Source organism: Augochlora pura, chromosome 1, assembly GCF_028453695.1.
Source record: "Augochlora pura isolate Apur16 chromosome 1, APUR_v2.2.1, whole genome shotgun sequence".
NCBI lineage: Eukaryota > Metazoa > Arthropoda > Insecta > Hymenoptera > Halictidae > Augochlora > Augochlora pura.
In genome coordinates this window covers 3,745,471-3,763,017 of record NC_135772.1, presented here as the reverse complement: position 1 = coordinate 3,763,017, position 17,547 = coordinate 3,745,471, and the positions used below count along the sequence as shown (strand labels likewise).

Below are 17,547 nucleotides of genomic sequence, written 5' to 3'. Positions count from 1 at the left end.
ACACTTTCTTTTTTGTCTAGGATATTACACCGCTTGAATGGACTGTAACAACATTACAACTCCAATTAAATCATGTGATCCTAAACTACTTACAGGGTCTTTTTACTGAAAATAAAGATAAAATTATCCTTAGTGCTTTAAATGCGGTGGTGAATAAAGATTTAGAACAAAATTGTGAAATAGAGGCGCAGTTTCACGTTTTAAGAAGACTAGTCGCCAGTAAAATTGGTTTCACTGCATTTACAACACTTCCCGGATTCAGAGAAGCAATTGGCCATAAAGTTGTGAAAGCTTTAAAAAGACAAGATTATGCTGTGACACAGGCTGCTATAGATTGTATCTGTGCTCTGATGCAGCCGATGCACGATGATTGTGATTTAAGACAAGAACAATTGAATAAGAGTAGTCTTCTCAGCAGTAACAAATTCTTAGAAAGTTTGCTTGATATGTGGGTAATCCATGTTGTAAGTATGAAAGGACTACGTTTATTATCGGTGTCTTAAGAAGATGCTAATGATTATTATTCTGTGTATTTTTATATATTTTAGAATCATGGTACAGGTGCTCTGGTAGTTTCTGCTATGCTTGATCTTCTGACTTTTGCCTTGTGCGTACCGTATAGCGAAACAACTGACGGCAAGCATTTCGATAATCTTCTAGAAATGGTTGCCTCGAGAGGCAGGTCCCTCTTCAAGTTGTTTCAACATCCGTCACTCGCTATTGTCAAAGGGGCAGGTTTAATTATGAGAGCGATTATCGAAGAGGGCGCGCCAGAGGTTGCAGCGAAGATGCAAGAACTTGCCCTTGCTGAAGGCGCTCTGCCGAGGCATTTATTAAACAGTCTTTTCACCGCTGGTACCGACGGTAGGCTGTTAACGCATAGACAATTGTGCAGGCATCTTGTAGGACTCTGGATTACAGGACATCCTACAGCAATGGGTCTATTGAAAAGAATCATGGTAAATTAACATTATTTACTGAGCATACGCTATTATTTCCGCTAAATCACTGATATGAAAATATCTAAGTTTGTGTTCATTGTGCATTTGTACAGCCTGTTGGTTTATTAAATTACTTAGACTCCGATGAGAAGATACCCGAGTCTTTCCTCGAGAAAGAGAGGTTGAACAACCGTGACAATTTAAAAATAGCAATAGATCATGCATCGAAAAATAAAAAGAATCCACAGTGGATCGTGATCGAGCGTCAGATGCGCGTAGTTGAGAAACACGTCGAGCACGCTCTTCAACATTGGGGAGCCAGGATTGGCATCGAGCGTAAAGAGAAAATTAAAGAACGTCCAATAGTATTAAGAAAAAGACGTGAGAGGATTAAATCAGAAGCGAATTGGAATCTGTTTTATTATAAATTTAATCAGGATCATTCACTGCCGAATTTAATTTGGAACCACAAGACACGAGAGGAACTAAGAACAGCACTCGAGAACGAAATTCGCGCTTTCAGTTCTGACAAAGATTTGGCTGGTGGAACGCTTATAGCCTGGAATCATAGAGAATTTGAAGTACAGTATCAGTGCCTGTCAGACGAAGTGAAGATCGGCGACTATTACTTGAGACTTCTGTTGGAAAGAGATAGTCCGGATAGCCCAATAAGAAAATCGTACGTCTCGATATTAAACTTTCGGCGATGTGCTTCTCGGATGAAACCTTTTCTGTCAATCGAGTAACGCAATTGTATTTGTTGCAGGTATGAATTTTTTAATGACTTGTACCATAGATTCATATTAACAACAAAAGTTGAAATGAAGTGCCTTTGCTTGCAAGCAATGACTATAGTATATGAACGATATTTCGAAGATATTGGTCCATTTTCGGATACAAAATATATTGTCGGGATGCTGGAACGTTGTACGGACAGAATGGAACGTGATAGGCTAGTTATGTTTATAAATAAACTTATACTGCACAGAAGAAACGTAAAAGACATTATGGATCAAAATGGAGTACGCACACTAGTAGATCTTTTAACATTAGCCCATTTACATACATCGCGAGCGGTCGTGCCAACGCAAACCAATGTGATAGAGGCAGGACCACAGCAACAGCAAGTTATGGAGAAAGAATGGTATTACAATGACGGAGATCAACGGAAAGGTCCGATTAGTTTGAAAGATTTGAAGGAACTGTATTTAACGAGTCAAATAACATATAAAACCAAAGTTTGGGCACAAGGACTGGACGGATGGCGAATGATATCGCAGGTCCCGCAATTAAAATGGACATTAGTCGCGAAAGGAACACCAGTAATAAACGAAAGCGAATTGGCAACATTAATTTTAGACATTCTAATCAAAATGTGCGAATATTTTCCAAGTAGAGACGTCGACGATGCAGTAATTAGACCTCTGCCCCGTATGAGGCGGTTATTATCTGATCTTCAGTGCCTACCTCACATTGTTCAACTTTTATTAACTTTTGATCCGATTTTAGTTGAAAAGGTAGCTACTTTGTTATGCGAAATAATGCGGGACAATGCAGACGTTTCAAAGATCTATCTAACTGGTTGCTTCTATTTCATACTAATGTATACCGGCTCGAATGTTTTACCAATAGCAAGATTTTTACAATTAACACACACGAAACAAGCATTTAGAAGCGATGATGTAAGTGTATATTAAAATGAGTATTTTTTATGCTTACGAGTTACTATGGAGCTTATTTTGCAGAACGTCGCTTTCGATATTATGCAACGTAGTATTCTTGGTCAACTGCTTCCCGACGCAATGGTGAGTTATTTAGAGAACCATGGGGCAGAAAAATTCGCGCAAATATTCCTTGGGGATTTCGATACGCCGGAAGCTATCTGGAACGCTGAGATGAGAAGAATGCTAATTGAAAAAATAGCAACGCATATTGCGGATTTTTCGCCAAAATTAAGAAGCCATACCATGGCGAGATATCAGTATATTGCTATACCTGCAATCAGGTATCCGCAATTGGAAAAGGAATTGTTTTGCCAAATATTTTATTTGCGTCATCTGTGCGACACTGTCAAATTCCCACAATGGCCTATTCCTGAACCAGTAAGTTTAAGTCGATGCAAATAATCGCAAAATGTTTGTTTAAGATTTTAAAACATATTTTATATTTAATATCTAGGTACGGTTATTTAAAGACGTACTGGAGACCTGGAAGAAGGAGGTAGAGAAGAAACCACCGTTGATGACAGTGGACGAAGCCTACAAGGTTCTTCAGTTGTCTCACGGGAAACAGCACAACGAGGCCGAAGTGAGAAAATCATACTACAAACTCGCGCAAATGTATCATCCTGATAAAAATCCTCAAGGGAGAGTAAGTTTTTTAAAAAAATTCCACGTAACGACAAAACAAAGACGCAATCCAATTGAATCCTATTTTCTGTCTAGGATAAATTTGAAGCAGTTAATCAAGCATACGAATTCTTATGCAGTCGGAGTTGTTGGTCCACCGACGGTCCAAATCCCGACAACATAGTACTAATTTTAAGAACGCAGAGCATTCTTTTCCATAGATATTCCGACGAACTTAGGCCGTATAAGTATGCCGGTTATCCTCAGCTAATCAAAACGATTAAATTAGAAACGGATGATGATCAATTATTTTCAAAGTCCACGCCGCTACTTGCCGCTGCCAGTGAACTAGCATATCATACGGTACAATGTTCTGCGTTGAATGCAGAAGAACTCCGCAGGGAAGGAGGATTAGATGTTTTGTTAGACGCTTATACGAGATGCGTTTCTGTGTTAAATAAATCAAGTAAGCCCAATGACGTGGCGGTGCAAGTATGCATGCACATTACAAGATGTTTCTCGGTCGCCGGCTCGTTCAGAGGTTGCAAAGACAGGATTATCGAGTTACCACAACTGGTTAAGGACCTTTGTAGAATATTACATTTCAAGGTTGGTATTGGCGTATGTTTAAAAGGCACGCGCACCGAAATAATTATTTATTGGTTACGTCTTTGTTTTACAGCATTTAACGAAGTTGTGTTCGGTGGCTACAGAGTGCATCTCTTCCCTTGCATCGGACAGCGTACTGCAAATGCAATTACTACAATCTGGTGCTCTGTGGCATTTATTGCTCTTTATGTTTAATTATGATTACACGTTAGAAGAAGGCGGTGTTGAAAGAAACCAAGATGAAAATCGTCAAGAAGTAGCAAATAATTTAGCGAAGTTAGCTGTACGAGCTTGTGCCAGGCTAGGTGGTTACATGACAGATGAAAACGAAACACCCGTTAATCCTGTTACAGTCGCGGCTTTGGAAAGTTTGTTAACACCTTATTTAGCTAGACTGCTTGGTAAAAACAAGCCAGAAGAGATACTGAAGATTTTGAACTCGAATTGTTCGAATCCATATTTAATTTGGGACAATGGAACGAGGGCAGAATTGAACGAATACTTGGAAACTAAACGACAGGAAAGACTAAACGGAAGCGAGACTTTCGAGCATGATTTTAGCGACTTCAAATATACTGCACATGGGGATGAACTTATTATTGGAGAAATTTTTGTAAAAGTGTACAATGAGCAACCCGTATTTCCAATAGAGGTTAGGAATTCTTTACTTTTCGAAGTAGTACTTAAATAACAAAATAATTAACGATAAATTTGTTACAGAACCCGAAAAGTTTCACCATCAATTTACTGGATTTTCTGTCTCAATCATGGGAGTACTTGACATCGATAGGAAACGTTGCTCTGGCTAAGAAAGATCAGAAGAAATTAGAATATATTGTAATGTCTTTGGAAGCCTTGAAGAATGTGATCAAAAATAATCCTGGAGTAGAATTGCAGTGCATAGGCCATTTCAGATTGCTGTTTGGACTTTTAAGTAGTAACAATTTTAAGTTGATCCAAAAGAATGCTTTAGAGGTGATCAACAGTGTTACAAGGAATCAAGAATGCGTAGACGATATCGCAGCGAACGATGTCATGGTATATTTGTTATTAACTTTAAATAATTTGAAGGATTGTCAGCTTCTTGTACTAGAAACTTTGTATGCCTTGATGAGTTCTACGAGAATCGTAAAGGACGCGTTAGCTAAAGGTAAATGACAATCCGATATTACATTTCATATTCCTCTATGTTATCCTGAAATAACATTTCTCTGAATATTTAGGTGCTGTTGTATATGTTCTCGATCTATTTTGTAATTCAAGTAATACACAAGTTCGCGAAACAGCTGCCGAACTGCTCGGTAAAATGTCATCTGACAAGTTGGCCGGACCAAAAGTCAAATTGGACTTGTCTAAATTTTTACCTAGATTATTTAGCGAAGCAATTCGTGACGCTCCTAAACAATGCGTGCATATGTTCGAAACCAAGCACGAAAATCCTGAATTAATTTGGGACGATCATGCTAAAGCTAAAATCTCGAGGATCGTAGCTGAATTGAAGGAGGAGTATGTGGACATTGTTTGAACATGCCAACTTTAAATAAAATTATTACTGTAATATAATCCATAATTTCTTTCAGATTTTACACGTTACAAAGGCGAAATCCTAACGCAATATTGAAGCTACCTGAAACCCAAAGTAATACTGATATCGCAACAAATGAGCCCGTTGTGGGAGGCGTGTATCTAAGATTATTTGTGGCCAGTCCTGCATGGGCTCTCAGAAAACCGAAAGAATTTTTAAGCGAACTTATGGATTCAACTTTGACACTCATGTCCAAAGAGAAAACCGACGTAAGTACATTGTCGAACTTTTATCACATTCAATTACAAAATTAATATCTTAAAAATGATTCTACTTATTAGCCGGACATGCTGGAATTAACAACGCAAGCACTAGTATCTTTACTTCAAGCACAACCGATTTTAGCCGACCAAGTTCCGTCGTTAGGACACATACCTAGACTTTGTCGACAAATGGCAATGCAAAATAATCCACCATCCGTGTATAAAACAGCAATATTAATACTTCATCAGTTAGCGACCAGCGAAGTAAGATTGATAGTTTGGAGGTATATTAAATATTCGTAAATATTTAAATAAAAAAAAATCTAATCGCTTCTTTTAGATTTGTATATCATCCATTTGTCAAACCGAGTGTATAAGCCCGTTAAAGCATGCGATGCAATCTAGACGGGACATGATAGCGATAGCGTGCGAGACGCTAAATAGGCTGTTCTCCACTAATGAAGATAGACTTATAAAACAAGTGAGCTGAAATTTGAGAATTATGTAGACGAAAGATATTTGATTTAACAAACAAGTATCCTTTTGTGTTTAGGCTTTGGACGCTGAAATGGTACCCTATTTATTGAACATATTAGAGGGTCGATTGGACGCCATTGAAAATCCTGCAACAACCAAAGCTCAAATAGTTAAGGCATTGAAAGCTATGACTAGAAGTTTGTTGTTAGGAGAAAAAGTCAACGCTATACTAGAAAAATCGAGCGTTTGGGCGGAATACAAAGATCAGCGACACGATCTGTTCATTTCTAATGCTAATAATGCTGGTTACCTTACTGGTAAGATATAAGAATATTGTATATTAATTTATGCAACACTAATCATAGTATCTAATAATAGTAACCATACTATCTTAAAGTAGATGAGTAGTTAATGTATACATATAACTCTGAAAATGTTAAATATTTGCCCTGCCATTCAGAGATAGGCTAGGAACGTTATACAAAATTTTCAAATCAATATAAAATTTTAATGCATAGCAGGAACACCGGTGTCTGCTGGTTATTTGACGGCCGGCCCAAGTACCACCCTGACCGCGGGCCCACCACCAGTCGACAAGGAAGATAGTTTAATTAGCAGAAACGATAGTATCTGATATAGGTAGCATCGCAAGTAAATACGAGAGGCAGTTGAGATGCCGATCCTGAAATTCCTATCGGTATATCGTACCGGTGTAAAGACTACATTGCCTGTGATTTTCGGGTCCTTAAACTAAGGAATTTATCAATCGAATGTTTTTGTTAAATTTACATTTATATTAAGATTATTATGGATATATATACATATATATACATATATATGTATATGTATATATAAATATTATATATAAATATACTGATACTCTTTATTATGCTGTATAGGCAGATTACATAAATACGTGTAAAGTAATGTCATTCTTTACGGCGGCGTTAGCGTGTGGCAAAAGATAGTATTCAATGAAAGTCTATTACTGAACAAATTTTTCTAGGAGACTATTTGTCTGGATGAGAAACAGAAAGAAAAGAAACTAGAGAAGCCTCCCGTGTCGATTTTAAACGATTCTTTTATAAGGGACTCTTGTTTTGTACTTAGCGTATCTTCCGACGCAAGTTTGTTCATTGCTTACTACGTCAAATGAATTTACGTTGCCGAGTGAATACGTTCGCGACGAATAAAGAGATCGGAACGACGCGGTTCCCGTTTGCCGAACTTCCAACGCGAGCACCGAAAATTTGTATGCCATTTTGAGTAATTGGAAGAAGTATTTCGCGTGTACCGCGGATGAACAAGTAAATTTTGAGATCGATGGGAAATTATACTTAGCGCAGAATCTTTCATACGTAGTGCAACAATGATCACTGTGATAGCGCATCAATCGTGACGAGAATGCATATGCGTGAATTGTTTTTCCGATGTAAACGAGATATAAGTTGTCGAATCCACATTCCGTACAAGCGGAAGAACAACGTTTGAAGCATTGCTCTGCTATAACCGAGCGCGAACGATCGCGACACTGTTTCCGAATAATCACGGTTTCATTTCTATCATTACTTATTAAAATCGTTCTTGTACTCTCATACACGATTCGCACATCCACAAGCCGGTCGCCGGTCTCGGTATAGCGAAATGCTCTCGCTTATTTCAAACACATCGAGGAATTCTCATCGACAAACATTTTACGTCTAACCGTGTGAATAAGAGAACGAACCGTTGTTCTATACGTAGAGAATTATCCGAGGACACCGTTTTATCTTATACATACGAAGTATTCTTACTTTTTCATAGCGGTCTTCACGTCCATTGATTTTTTAACGAATTTTCTAAGAAACAAAAAACACCAAGAATGCCTGCTAACGAGAGACGAACGTCATCGCGGATAAAGAACTCCAAAAGTGATCGCAACTAATATGATTGTAACGAATGATTGCAAACGTAGAGTCGAGCGCACACTTTATTATACCTGCGAAGCGTGTGTTCTTGCTCCACTTCTTTAACGTTTATGTTGCCGAAGTTCTTCTTGTATTATACCTGTATTATGTTTTAGTGTTTAATTAACGCTTCGTGCCGAAAAAAGCGCTAAAAATCGTTCGGTGATATTTGTAATCGGGGATTTATCGATTAATGTTAATTTCATGCGTAAGAAGCGGAGGAAGAATTTCTCTTTTCCATATCAATTTTTGTAGTATTCGACGGGGGCGATCGAACATCCCCCTGGAACTTAGGCGAAAGCTACGCATTTGCGTTGTTGTGTCACCCGCAATCCATTGTTCGCGAATAACATACTTTTGTTACCCCGTTGATCGACTAGTCGGGCGTTCTCAACATCCACGAAAGCAATCGACAGCATGAAAAAGGCTATAGTTCCTCTCGCGACAGTACCACGCCCGTGCCTGTTCAAGCACAGCATAGGAATTTCTATATTCGCAACTTTTATAATGGTGGACGAACCCACCGTGTTCCTCGTAGAGAGTCCTTTATTTCCCCGCGTAGTCTCGCGATCTCTCGTCTCGCAAACCATGATTTTCGTTCGCTTGTACGCGCTCGACTACGTCGATCGAGGAAGACCCGCACGGATAGGTTGGATAGAAGTACGACTAGAGAGAAATGATCCGTCGATCATTGAACAAATGGGGGAGAGCGAGAGAGAAAAGTAAACGAGAGAAAGGGATGGCATATGGTCGTCCATGCTCTGTGTAATAGCGTTACTGTCAGACAAGTAACTACATACAAATACGGGAGAGCCTTAGTTATTTTTATGTATTTTGCGCCTGCGTTCTTAAGATCGAGAGTAAGATATTGTATATACACACACATGTATATGAAAGAAGTTATACCACAGATTACTGAACGTATAATTAGAAAATAAATCATTTTGCACATGGTAGACCTTGTGTTCCTGCGGACCGATCAGCATCAGGAGATAAGAAATCGAAAGGGTGGCAAAAAGTAGTTAGCACTGAGGCATATTAAGAATACAATCGGAGATTGCATCTCTAAGATCGCATCGAATAAAACAATCAGGAACATCTTATGTCTGCATTTTCATTGACTCGTACTACTTGGCTGCGACATTTTCCGAAAATTGTAAATAGTACAAGGCAATAAAATGTCAGGCGGCCAAAATTTTGTTTTCGACGTTTCACTCTTTATTGACTCGTATTACTTAAAAGTTTACTGCTTTTTAAAAATTGCAAGTAGTACAGGTCAATGAAAAGTGAGGCGATCAAAATCAAAATTTTCCGACGATTTTTGTTATATATGTATTATATATTTGTTGTATGTATTTTATTCCACTGAACGGCGCTATTCCATCATTCGAAGAAGAACAACAGAAATTCCGTGCCGAAATATAAGCAATTTATTATGGGATTCACGGCAAGAACTATTTACGTCCGCAACTGAATGAACTAGAGCAACATACTCATCTACAATTTATTCAAGATTCGAAGCTTTTTAAACTAAATAATAGAAAACCAGGATTTTCAGCGGATAAATTATTACGATTTAAAATTACAAATAGTTTTCGAACTATTTGTGCGCACAGATGAAAAGCGGAACAATGAACAGTTAAAACGGAAGCGGCGGAGGAACTAGATCAGAAACTGATTAAATTAGAAAGCGTCGCGAGGCCTTGGTCTTGGTGAACACGCCTCCTGTATTCCAACGGATGCCTTCGCAATCTCGATGCTCTCCTATGAAAATTAATTAACGCTAACGAACTATCAATGATTTACAAGAGGATTCTTCTGAATCAAGGACAAAAGTTCGATAACACTACGAACGGTCTTTCACCTCCTTAGCATTTTGTTTAATTTCGAGAGCCTGATGTTAGCAATTTCAAAAATCGTCGCAGAGAATTTTACAGGATAAGTTCACATGAAATAATTAGTGTAAATGCAAATGAAATGATAGCATATATTTGGATTAAGGAAATGGATATGATAAATTTAGCTAAGAAGAAGGTAAGAAATATATTCAGGAAGTTCAAATAAGAGATAATTAAAAAGGAAATTCAAGTGAGAACAAATTAAAAAGGAAATTCAAGTGAGAATAAATTGAACAATGAATTAAAATATCTTTTATCTGACACAGCAAATAAAATCGTGCGTTTCCACGTTTGCTCGTAGAATAGGCCACGATTTTACTCAGATTCGTCGTCCGTCACTTAAAATTCTTGTTACGGCGATCAAGCCCGTTTCGATTACGCGGCGCGAGCGATGTCTTCGCGATTGCATAATCATGATTCGCGCAAGACTTGCCAAATAAGTATGCCTACCTCTAATCACGAGTTCGGCTCGCTGTAATGAGGCCGAACCACGCCAATTATCCCCTGCTTCCGCGAAATCGCACGGTGAAAAAGCCGCGATAATCCTGGATCGTATAGAGACACGTTCTCCTTGCATTCTAATCGAAGCGTAACTTCGTACACACACGTGCCCACCTTGCACAGCCGTGTGCGCGCACGCTATGGCGTTATAATTTGTGATATGAATTAAAATGAAGACGTTGAACGGGACCCGCAGTCTTCGCCGAGACTCTAACCGATCGCCAACGAGCCGCTGGAACGGACAGGTGAATCGGACATCCTGTGGGCAGGCGTGATTTCCGTGCGGCCAGGTGACGATTCACAGCGCAGATTTCGTCTAACGACTCGACTTTGTCGCTTCGCGATCTCTGATCGAAATCCTGGTGACACGTGCGCGCAAATACTTGCTTCGCATTTTCGTGATTTCTTTAAATCACAAATTATTCAAGAACGCAGTTAACCACAGGTTGAGTAACAATTGTTTACCGAAAGATTAATTTTGTTAGATTTTTCATTGCATTGATATTGCGTAGATTGTAGTGATAAGTGAGTATTGAGTTATAGTGTTTACCGATGACAGTGATTTTCCTGTGAACGAAATAGATAGAAGATGAATCAAATGATAAAATTATCTCTGTAGATTTTGTAGAATTTTAGTAGAATTGTGAAATATTAATAGTGATTATTTTATGTTATTTTGTACGATTAGTTTCACTGTGAAGCTTTTATCACAGTGTTAGTGCGATGAACTGTGCCAGTACGATAAAAATTGCTATAATGATCGTAAATTAAATCAGTTTTAATCGTCAGATTAATTCTTGCAATTTTATGATGATTTTATGATGATTTTATGATTATTCAAGTAATATTAGAAAATCTCGAATATCAAAATTATTTCGAACTTTTCAATTTCTTTGAAAGATTCCTTCTTCTCATAAATTAATTCAAGGAACATTATCAGCCCATAAACAATGTCTCAATACTATCACAAAACAATGCTTAGACCATTCGCAAGTTTCTTATGGCCATCTTTCCGGCGCAGTCGTTCCGCAGATTTGCTTTCCCCAAAGAAACCACATGGTCCCGAGCTAAGACGGTCGGATGACAATCCCGTTGCTTCAGGAAACGTTTTTATTGTGTCTGTAAAATCCTCCGTTGGAATTCATTCCGTAAAAGCAGATCCGACGACGATTGCGCCGGAGACCACGAACTAGACACCTAAATCTCTTTGGAGCGTGACGCCGACGGATTGTTTCTGTATTTTATGTTTTCGTTTCCCCGTACAGTTTCAATCGTTTCGGTCATGGCTACGAAGAAGCTCGTGTCGATGCCTTATCCGTATAATATGGAGGAGATACTGAAGAGCAACGCCGAGATCAAGATGTCGGACATCGAGATGCTGAGGGAGTGGTGCGAGAAACAGCCGCATCTGCCGAAGATCGTCGATCTTCTACTGGTTTTGTTCCTGCATAGCAATTATTATAGTATCGAGGCGGCGAAGAAGACGGTGGAGAACTTTTATACTTTGAGATCCCACGTGCCGGAGTTCTTCGCGAACAGGGATCCGTTGGGATCGAAGGAGCTTCGACAAGCCTTCAACGTGGTGTGAGTTTTCAAATTCATTTTTCAGAATATTTTAAAATGTGAATGTAGATATAATAATAATAATATTATAATGTAAAATAAAGGCAAATAATAACTTAATATGAAATAAAAGTAAATATAAGTAGAAATAAAGTAAAATAATTTTTGAAGATATTATAATTATCTATACTTTCTAGAATATTTTAACATATCTAACATAATTCTCTATTATGCGTAACATTTTTAAAGCATTAACAAAGGCACTGGAAAATAAAAATAGACGAGAAAGCTAGCGATCAAATTTTTCTGTTTCAGGAAAGTTATCAAACGGTGTAAGATTCGTTAAAATATCTGTTTTCATAGAAATGTAAAATAGCCAATTGAAAAAGAGATTTTAACAATTAAGTCATCCACAACGACACAAGAATCCTGTTAGTTATTCGCTGCGGAAGTATAATGCTTGCTCAATTACGATAGTGTGTATTCGACGCCGATGGCGACATGCCGAATACCGATCAAATAGAAGATGGAAACCTGTTGCAGAGAGGAGGAATAATGAATTTGTAATTGCGTCGCGATGGAAATAGAAAATCAGCCTTTTAAACAACTGTATTGTCACCGGCTGTGCAAAACACCGGAAAAACGTGCACGCGAAGTACTCTTGTACTATACTATACAGTACTCTTGTTCCACTTTTTTCAATCGAACGAGTTATTGACTAAATAATTGTATAGAACTCCGCAGCGATAACAACGTTTAATTTCAGACGTTAAAAGGACGGCATTAAGACGTCTTAAAGACGTTCCTTAAAGTTGTACACTGGACGTCTTAAATATATCTTAAAAACGTCCTCGTGCTATCTAAAGTATTATCGCATCCCAAATTAACAATTTCACCTTTTCTATGTGCAGAGCGGCGATTGGACTGCCGCAGCTGTCAAAACAGGGTTACAAGATACTGTTCGGCAAGCTGATAGATCCGGACCCAACCCATTACTCGTTCGACGACTGCACCAAGTACTTCTTCATGGTGTCCGACTTGGTGGCCCTGCAAGCTCAAACCGTCGAAGGGTACATCTTCATCGGGGACGCTTCGAACGTGTCGTTGGGTCATGTTGGTAGAATAAGTCCGATGGGTATGAAGAAACTGGTGACGTACGTTCAGGACGCAATACCTGTTCGATTGAAGCAGATCCACTTTATTAATACGCCGTCGGTAATGGACGTCATCATGAACATGGCGAAGCCATTCATGACTAGGGATCTGTGGAGCTTGGTGAGGATCATTTTAGTGGACGCTTCATTGAGCGATTCTGTTCACGTTGATATTAGTTGTTATTATAAGAATAACTTGTAGATATTAAATTGTAATAATAGCTAATATTCACATAACGATTATTAATATCAATAATTTATAATAAGAAAACATTCTCATAGTAAATATTAATTACCGGTTATGATTCAACTGTTAGCATCATTAGCCTTGATTTGTAATTTATAATTGAATAATATAATTTCAATGGCGAATTAACAAATCATACTGTCTAGTACGATCTAATGACATTCATTAATTCAGGGACAATTAAAAAAAAAACTAGACAGCTTTTTTCTGGTGCAGTGTAACCAATCAGATGACTGATAACATTATAATGACTTCGTTTGTAGTTTTAATGCCCTCTTGCGTAAACAATAATTGTTTCGCATTGAACATTTTTTTTACATTATTACATATTTTCTATAAAAACAAGTGATAGAAATATTTCAACTTCGACCATAAATATCGTAGTACAAGAGTTAATATATTATTATTATTATCCACGCAATCGGTTCCGACGTTCCGTTACATAAACAATAATTGCCTTACGTTGGAGATCGCGTGAAGTGGTCATTTTCCGGTCCGCGGAGCAAGAACGGTGGTAATTTCACGATGCGAACATGATAAACGACATTTTATCACGATGATTAACTGAACAAACACGTGAAATCGGAGAACACTAATCTAGAATTAGTATTAATTAATAATGCACGACAATAGATTTTTCAAGTCGATTTAAATAATTTCCAGAGAACGTCGAATGCTAAAAGTAAAATCTTGTTGAATTCTTTTAATTATTTCATTTCTTTTATTTCAGTAGATTAGTTAATTTTTATTATCAATTTATTCAAATGACTGTATACTACCTGCTTTTCACCTTGTACATCAATTGTTGCAGACAGTATTTATATCGCATAAAAATCCGCTGTCTCGTAATTACGTTCTTGAATTTACATTAATAATGACTGCATAATCGTGCTCTTGAACTTTTTATTTATCGTCGCTGCATGATCGTGCTCTCGTGTTTAATTAATATACGCTGCATAGTCGTGTTCTCGAATATAATTAACAGAAGCTGCGCGTGTTCTTGAATTCATTAAAGAAACTAAATCCTCAACGCCGTCTCTAAAAATCATCGAATCGCGAATTATTCATAATTATCGATTAAACAACGCATAATTACAAGAAATTGAACTTTCCGCAGATACATTTGCACTCGTCGTTGGACACGCTGGAGGAGTACGTGTCCCTCGACGTGCTTCCGAACGACATCGGCGGGAAAGCGGGTCCATTGTCGAAATTCCACGAGGAGCAGATCAAGGAATTGGACAACAAACGCGACTGGTTTATAGAAGAGGAGATCGCGTACCGGGTAGACGAGTCGCAGCGCGTCGGCAAGAGCAAGACGGCGAACGATCTGTTCGGCGTCGAAGGGACGTTCAAGAAGCTCGAGATCGATTAGAAATCAATTAACACATCCTAAAACTTCATTTGGTAAACGGGACAATTTTAAGCAGCGTAATCGTTAAGTCTAGCATTGCCAAAGTCTGACTGATTTCCTACCAAAGAACGGCAGAACTATAATTTAGAGAAGCGATTTCACCACACTGCGTGCGAAAAAACAGAGTGTCCTAAAAGTCACTTAGAATTTGGAACAGAGAGATTCCTAGGATAATTTGGAGCAACTTTTTTCTTTGCGAAAATGTTCTATGAAGCTTTGTTTAAGAGTTATTAAGGAAAAAGAGTGACCAATGAGAAGCGAGGTCGGCTGATGCGAGGCAGTCGAGCCAATAAGCGGAACTAGGCGGAGTTAACTCTACTACGTCAGCTGATTTCGCCTCTCATTGGACACTGTTTTTCGTTAATAACTTATTAACGACGCCTTGGAGAAAATTGTTGTAAAAGAAGTTGCTTGAAATTACTTAAAGAACCCTTTATTTCTCTATTAGACATTTTTGGGTCACCCTGTACAACGAAAGGAAACAGAAACTGTTTATTAATTCCAAAAGCTGTCAAAATGGTTTTTATAGTATTAAAAAAGGAATGACACGAATGATTAAAGGAACGACACTAAAGTAACTAAACGTTTGTTTAATTTCCTATCTGTGTCAATAGTTTCGCCAAGTTTTTCTTAATTATTTAATTAACAGAATCGATTCGATTTTTCAGCGCGTGACGTGCTGCTCCCAGGAAGGCTAATTACCGTAAAATTCGGACAAAAATTAGCACAAGCATATTTTTGAGACCGTTTTACGGCGCTCGGCCTGAACGAGTCCGATGAAGAAGCTCCCAATTAAAGGCGAACGAGTTTAATTAGTTGAGAGTTCGCGTGCTAATTGCTCGAACATTAATCCGAATGACTCCATCGAATCGCTGGCCGGACGAATGCCGCGGAGTGCCCGTGGATTTTTTTTACAAATCGATGAAATCGGACAAATTCTCGCGCGAAGGAATAATCCGAGCTCTAATTGCGAGTCCCTCTTACGTCGACATGCAACATGTTTTTGTCGGTCACGGAAACCGCTATTTATAACTGGTCTAATACTTGGTCCTGTTTCCGCTGGCTCAGGATGAATAGAAGAAATCCATTGAAATGGTATCGTACCGTGACATGAACACCTGCTATGATTATTTTGTTGCGACTTAATTGCGCTGCTATCGAAATGTTGCAATACATTCGGTCGTAAGTAACTTCCGGTGCGGCTCTGTATTAACTCCCATAAGTATTTGGATATGTATGTAATATTTAATCTTTGTCGTAAACTGTGTCGTACGTTTAAATAAGTATATGTTAAAAGGGAAATGTTTTTTAAGAATTAAAATAGGGAAAGATAGAAAAATGGGAAGCTTAGAGCAGAGTAGAGTAATTCGCCTCCATTTTATGGGGATGATCTTATCACGATGATTTATTATCTTAGTTTATTAATGCATCTGAAGAAATATTTGAAAGTACATTAAAATACTACTGTATTTTAATTTCACAAATATCTTTAGATGTGCGACGAGCAAACGGAAATTATTTGTAACTCAAGCCAATGTTTGAAAGCGATCAATTCACTTACGGTGTACGTAGACCAGTCCATCCATGGCGACTTACTCGGATTCGACTTATGGCTAGATAGGTTCGGCTTTAAAAACTGTTCTGACGATTGTGTTTTTGTTGCAATTCAACGATTTTCATATCATCTCGGAGTATGTAATCTGTCAGCCGCGTTGGTCTGACGACCTCAACAGTCACGCAACAGGTGATTACATGATATTAGCTTGTCCCATCAGATTTTAAGAGCACGATTGAGTTTGAATGTCCACGGAGAGCCAGTGCTATTCGAGCCGTCGACTTGGGCAACACGGGACGAATCCTCCTTCGATACTGCATTGTTACTCGGCTGGTGATACCGCAAACTGCTGCGACTTGAAACGCTGATCGGCTCAGAAAAATCTCAAAGTAAACCGACATTGCGTTTTCGTAGATTTCTTAGATTTAATTCTATAGATTTTTCGCCGGATGCGAATTTAAATTCTTAATAATAACAATATTAATAATAATATTCATAATACTGCTATTAATAATAATAGATATAATAATAGTAGTAGTAGAATAATAATAAAAACTACAGTAATAATAGTATTCACGATAGAAATAAATTTGTAACTTCTTCTCAATATCTATCCGTCGCAAAAAGTATTCCACGATCTTTTAAAACACAGTGACTTTACTAAAACTAGCTTAAAACAGTTGTATTTTATTTTATATACTAAAGAGATTAGTTCACCGTACGATAACTAAATTACATTTTGTCTTTTACATAGTGTAGAAATATAAATTCAATTCGTCTTTCACATGATATCATTCGATCCAGCAAGGTTGAAAGATGAAATGACACATCCTAAATGTTTAATTTTTATTTGTTTAACATTGTTAAAGTGTGAAATGAAAGCTTAACAAAATCTGTGCAAATACATCAAATTATCTCTATGGCTAGTCGATGACTAGACTATGAAACAAATTGTCCACTTTTATTTACAAACTGAGGGACAATTAGAGAGGATTTACAGTAATTGTTTGTGTGGAGGAGGCCATGGAATACCCTGGAAAGCCAGTGACGTATGAAGAGGAGCTGAAGAGGAATCCAGACTTGAAGGAGGAGGATATACAGATACT

General features: G+C 37.9%; 2 protein-coding genes across 4 annotated transcripts in view; both read left to right on the top strand.

Moving 5' to 3' along the window:
- Rme-8 (receptor mediated endocytosis 8) overlaps positions 1 to 7,564 on the top strand; it is an 8,095-nt gene extending 531 nt beyond the window's left edge. The window contains exons 2-16 of the mRNA XM_078181676.1: positions 21 to 464; positions 549 to 959; positions 1,055 to 1,620; positions 1,708 to 2,623; positions 2,687 to 3,043; positions 3,120 to 3,311; positions 3,386 to 3,898; positions 3,972 to 4,550; positions 4,619 to 5,048; positions 5,122 to 5,404; positions 5,479 to 5,692; positions 5,765 to 5,950; positions 6,027 to 6,167; positions 6,240 to 6,480; positions 6,682 to 7,564. Coding sequence (XP_078037802.1) covers positions 21 to 464; positions 549 to 959; positions 1,055 to 1,620; positions 1,708 to 2,623; positions 2,687 to 3,043; positions 3,120 to 3,311; positions 3,386 to 3,898; positions 3,972 to 4,550; positions 4,619 to 5,048; positions 5,122 to 5,404; positions 5,479 to 5,692; positions 5,765 to 5,950; positions 6,027 to 6,167; positions 6,240 to 6,480; positions 6,682 to 6,797 — 5,589 coding nt within the window. The 3' untranslated portion in view covers positions 6,798 to 7,564. The remainder of the gene's footprint in view (positions 1 to 20; positions 465 to 548; positions 960 to 1,054; positions 1,621 to 1,707; positions 2,624 to 2,686; positions 3,044 to 3,119; positions 3,312 to 3,385; positions 3,899 to 3,971; positions 4,551 to 4,618; positions 5,049 to 5,121; positions 5,405 to 5,478; positions 5,693 to 5,764; positions 5,951 to 6,026; positions 6,168 to 6,239; positions 6,481 to 6,681) is intronic.
- Positions 7,565 to 10,563: 2,999 nt separating this feature from the next.
- Positions 10,564 to 17,547, top strand: LOC144467523 (alpha-tocopherol transfer protein-like). 3 transcript variants are annotated; one of them, XM_078196005.1, is made up of 5 exons: positions 10,564 to 10,798; positions 11,774 to 12,092; positions 12,983 to 13,346; positions 14,590 to 16,830; positions 17,459 to 17,547. In XM_078196005.1, the coding sequence occupies exons 2-4, from the start codon at positions 11,791 to 11,793 to the stop codon at positions 14,845 to 14,847; spliced, it is 924 nt and encodes a 307-aa protein (XP_078052131.1). In that variant the 5' UTR covers positions 10,564 to 10,798; positions 11,774 to 11,790; the 3' UTR covers positions 14,848 to 16,830; positions 17,459 to 17,547. The 3 variants fall into 3 exon arrangements, with proteins under 3 accessions (XP_078052131.1, XP_078044905.1, XP_078036603.1); XM_078188779.1 differs by having other exon boundaries at positions 10,566 to 10,953; positions 17,462 to 17,547; XM_078180477.1 differs by having other exon boundaries at positions 10,566 to 10,953.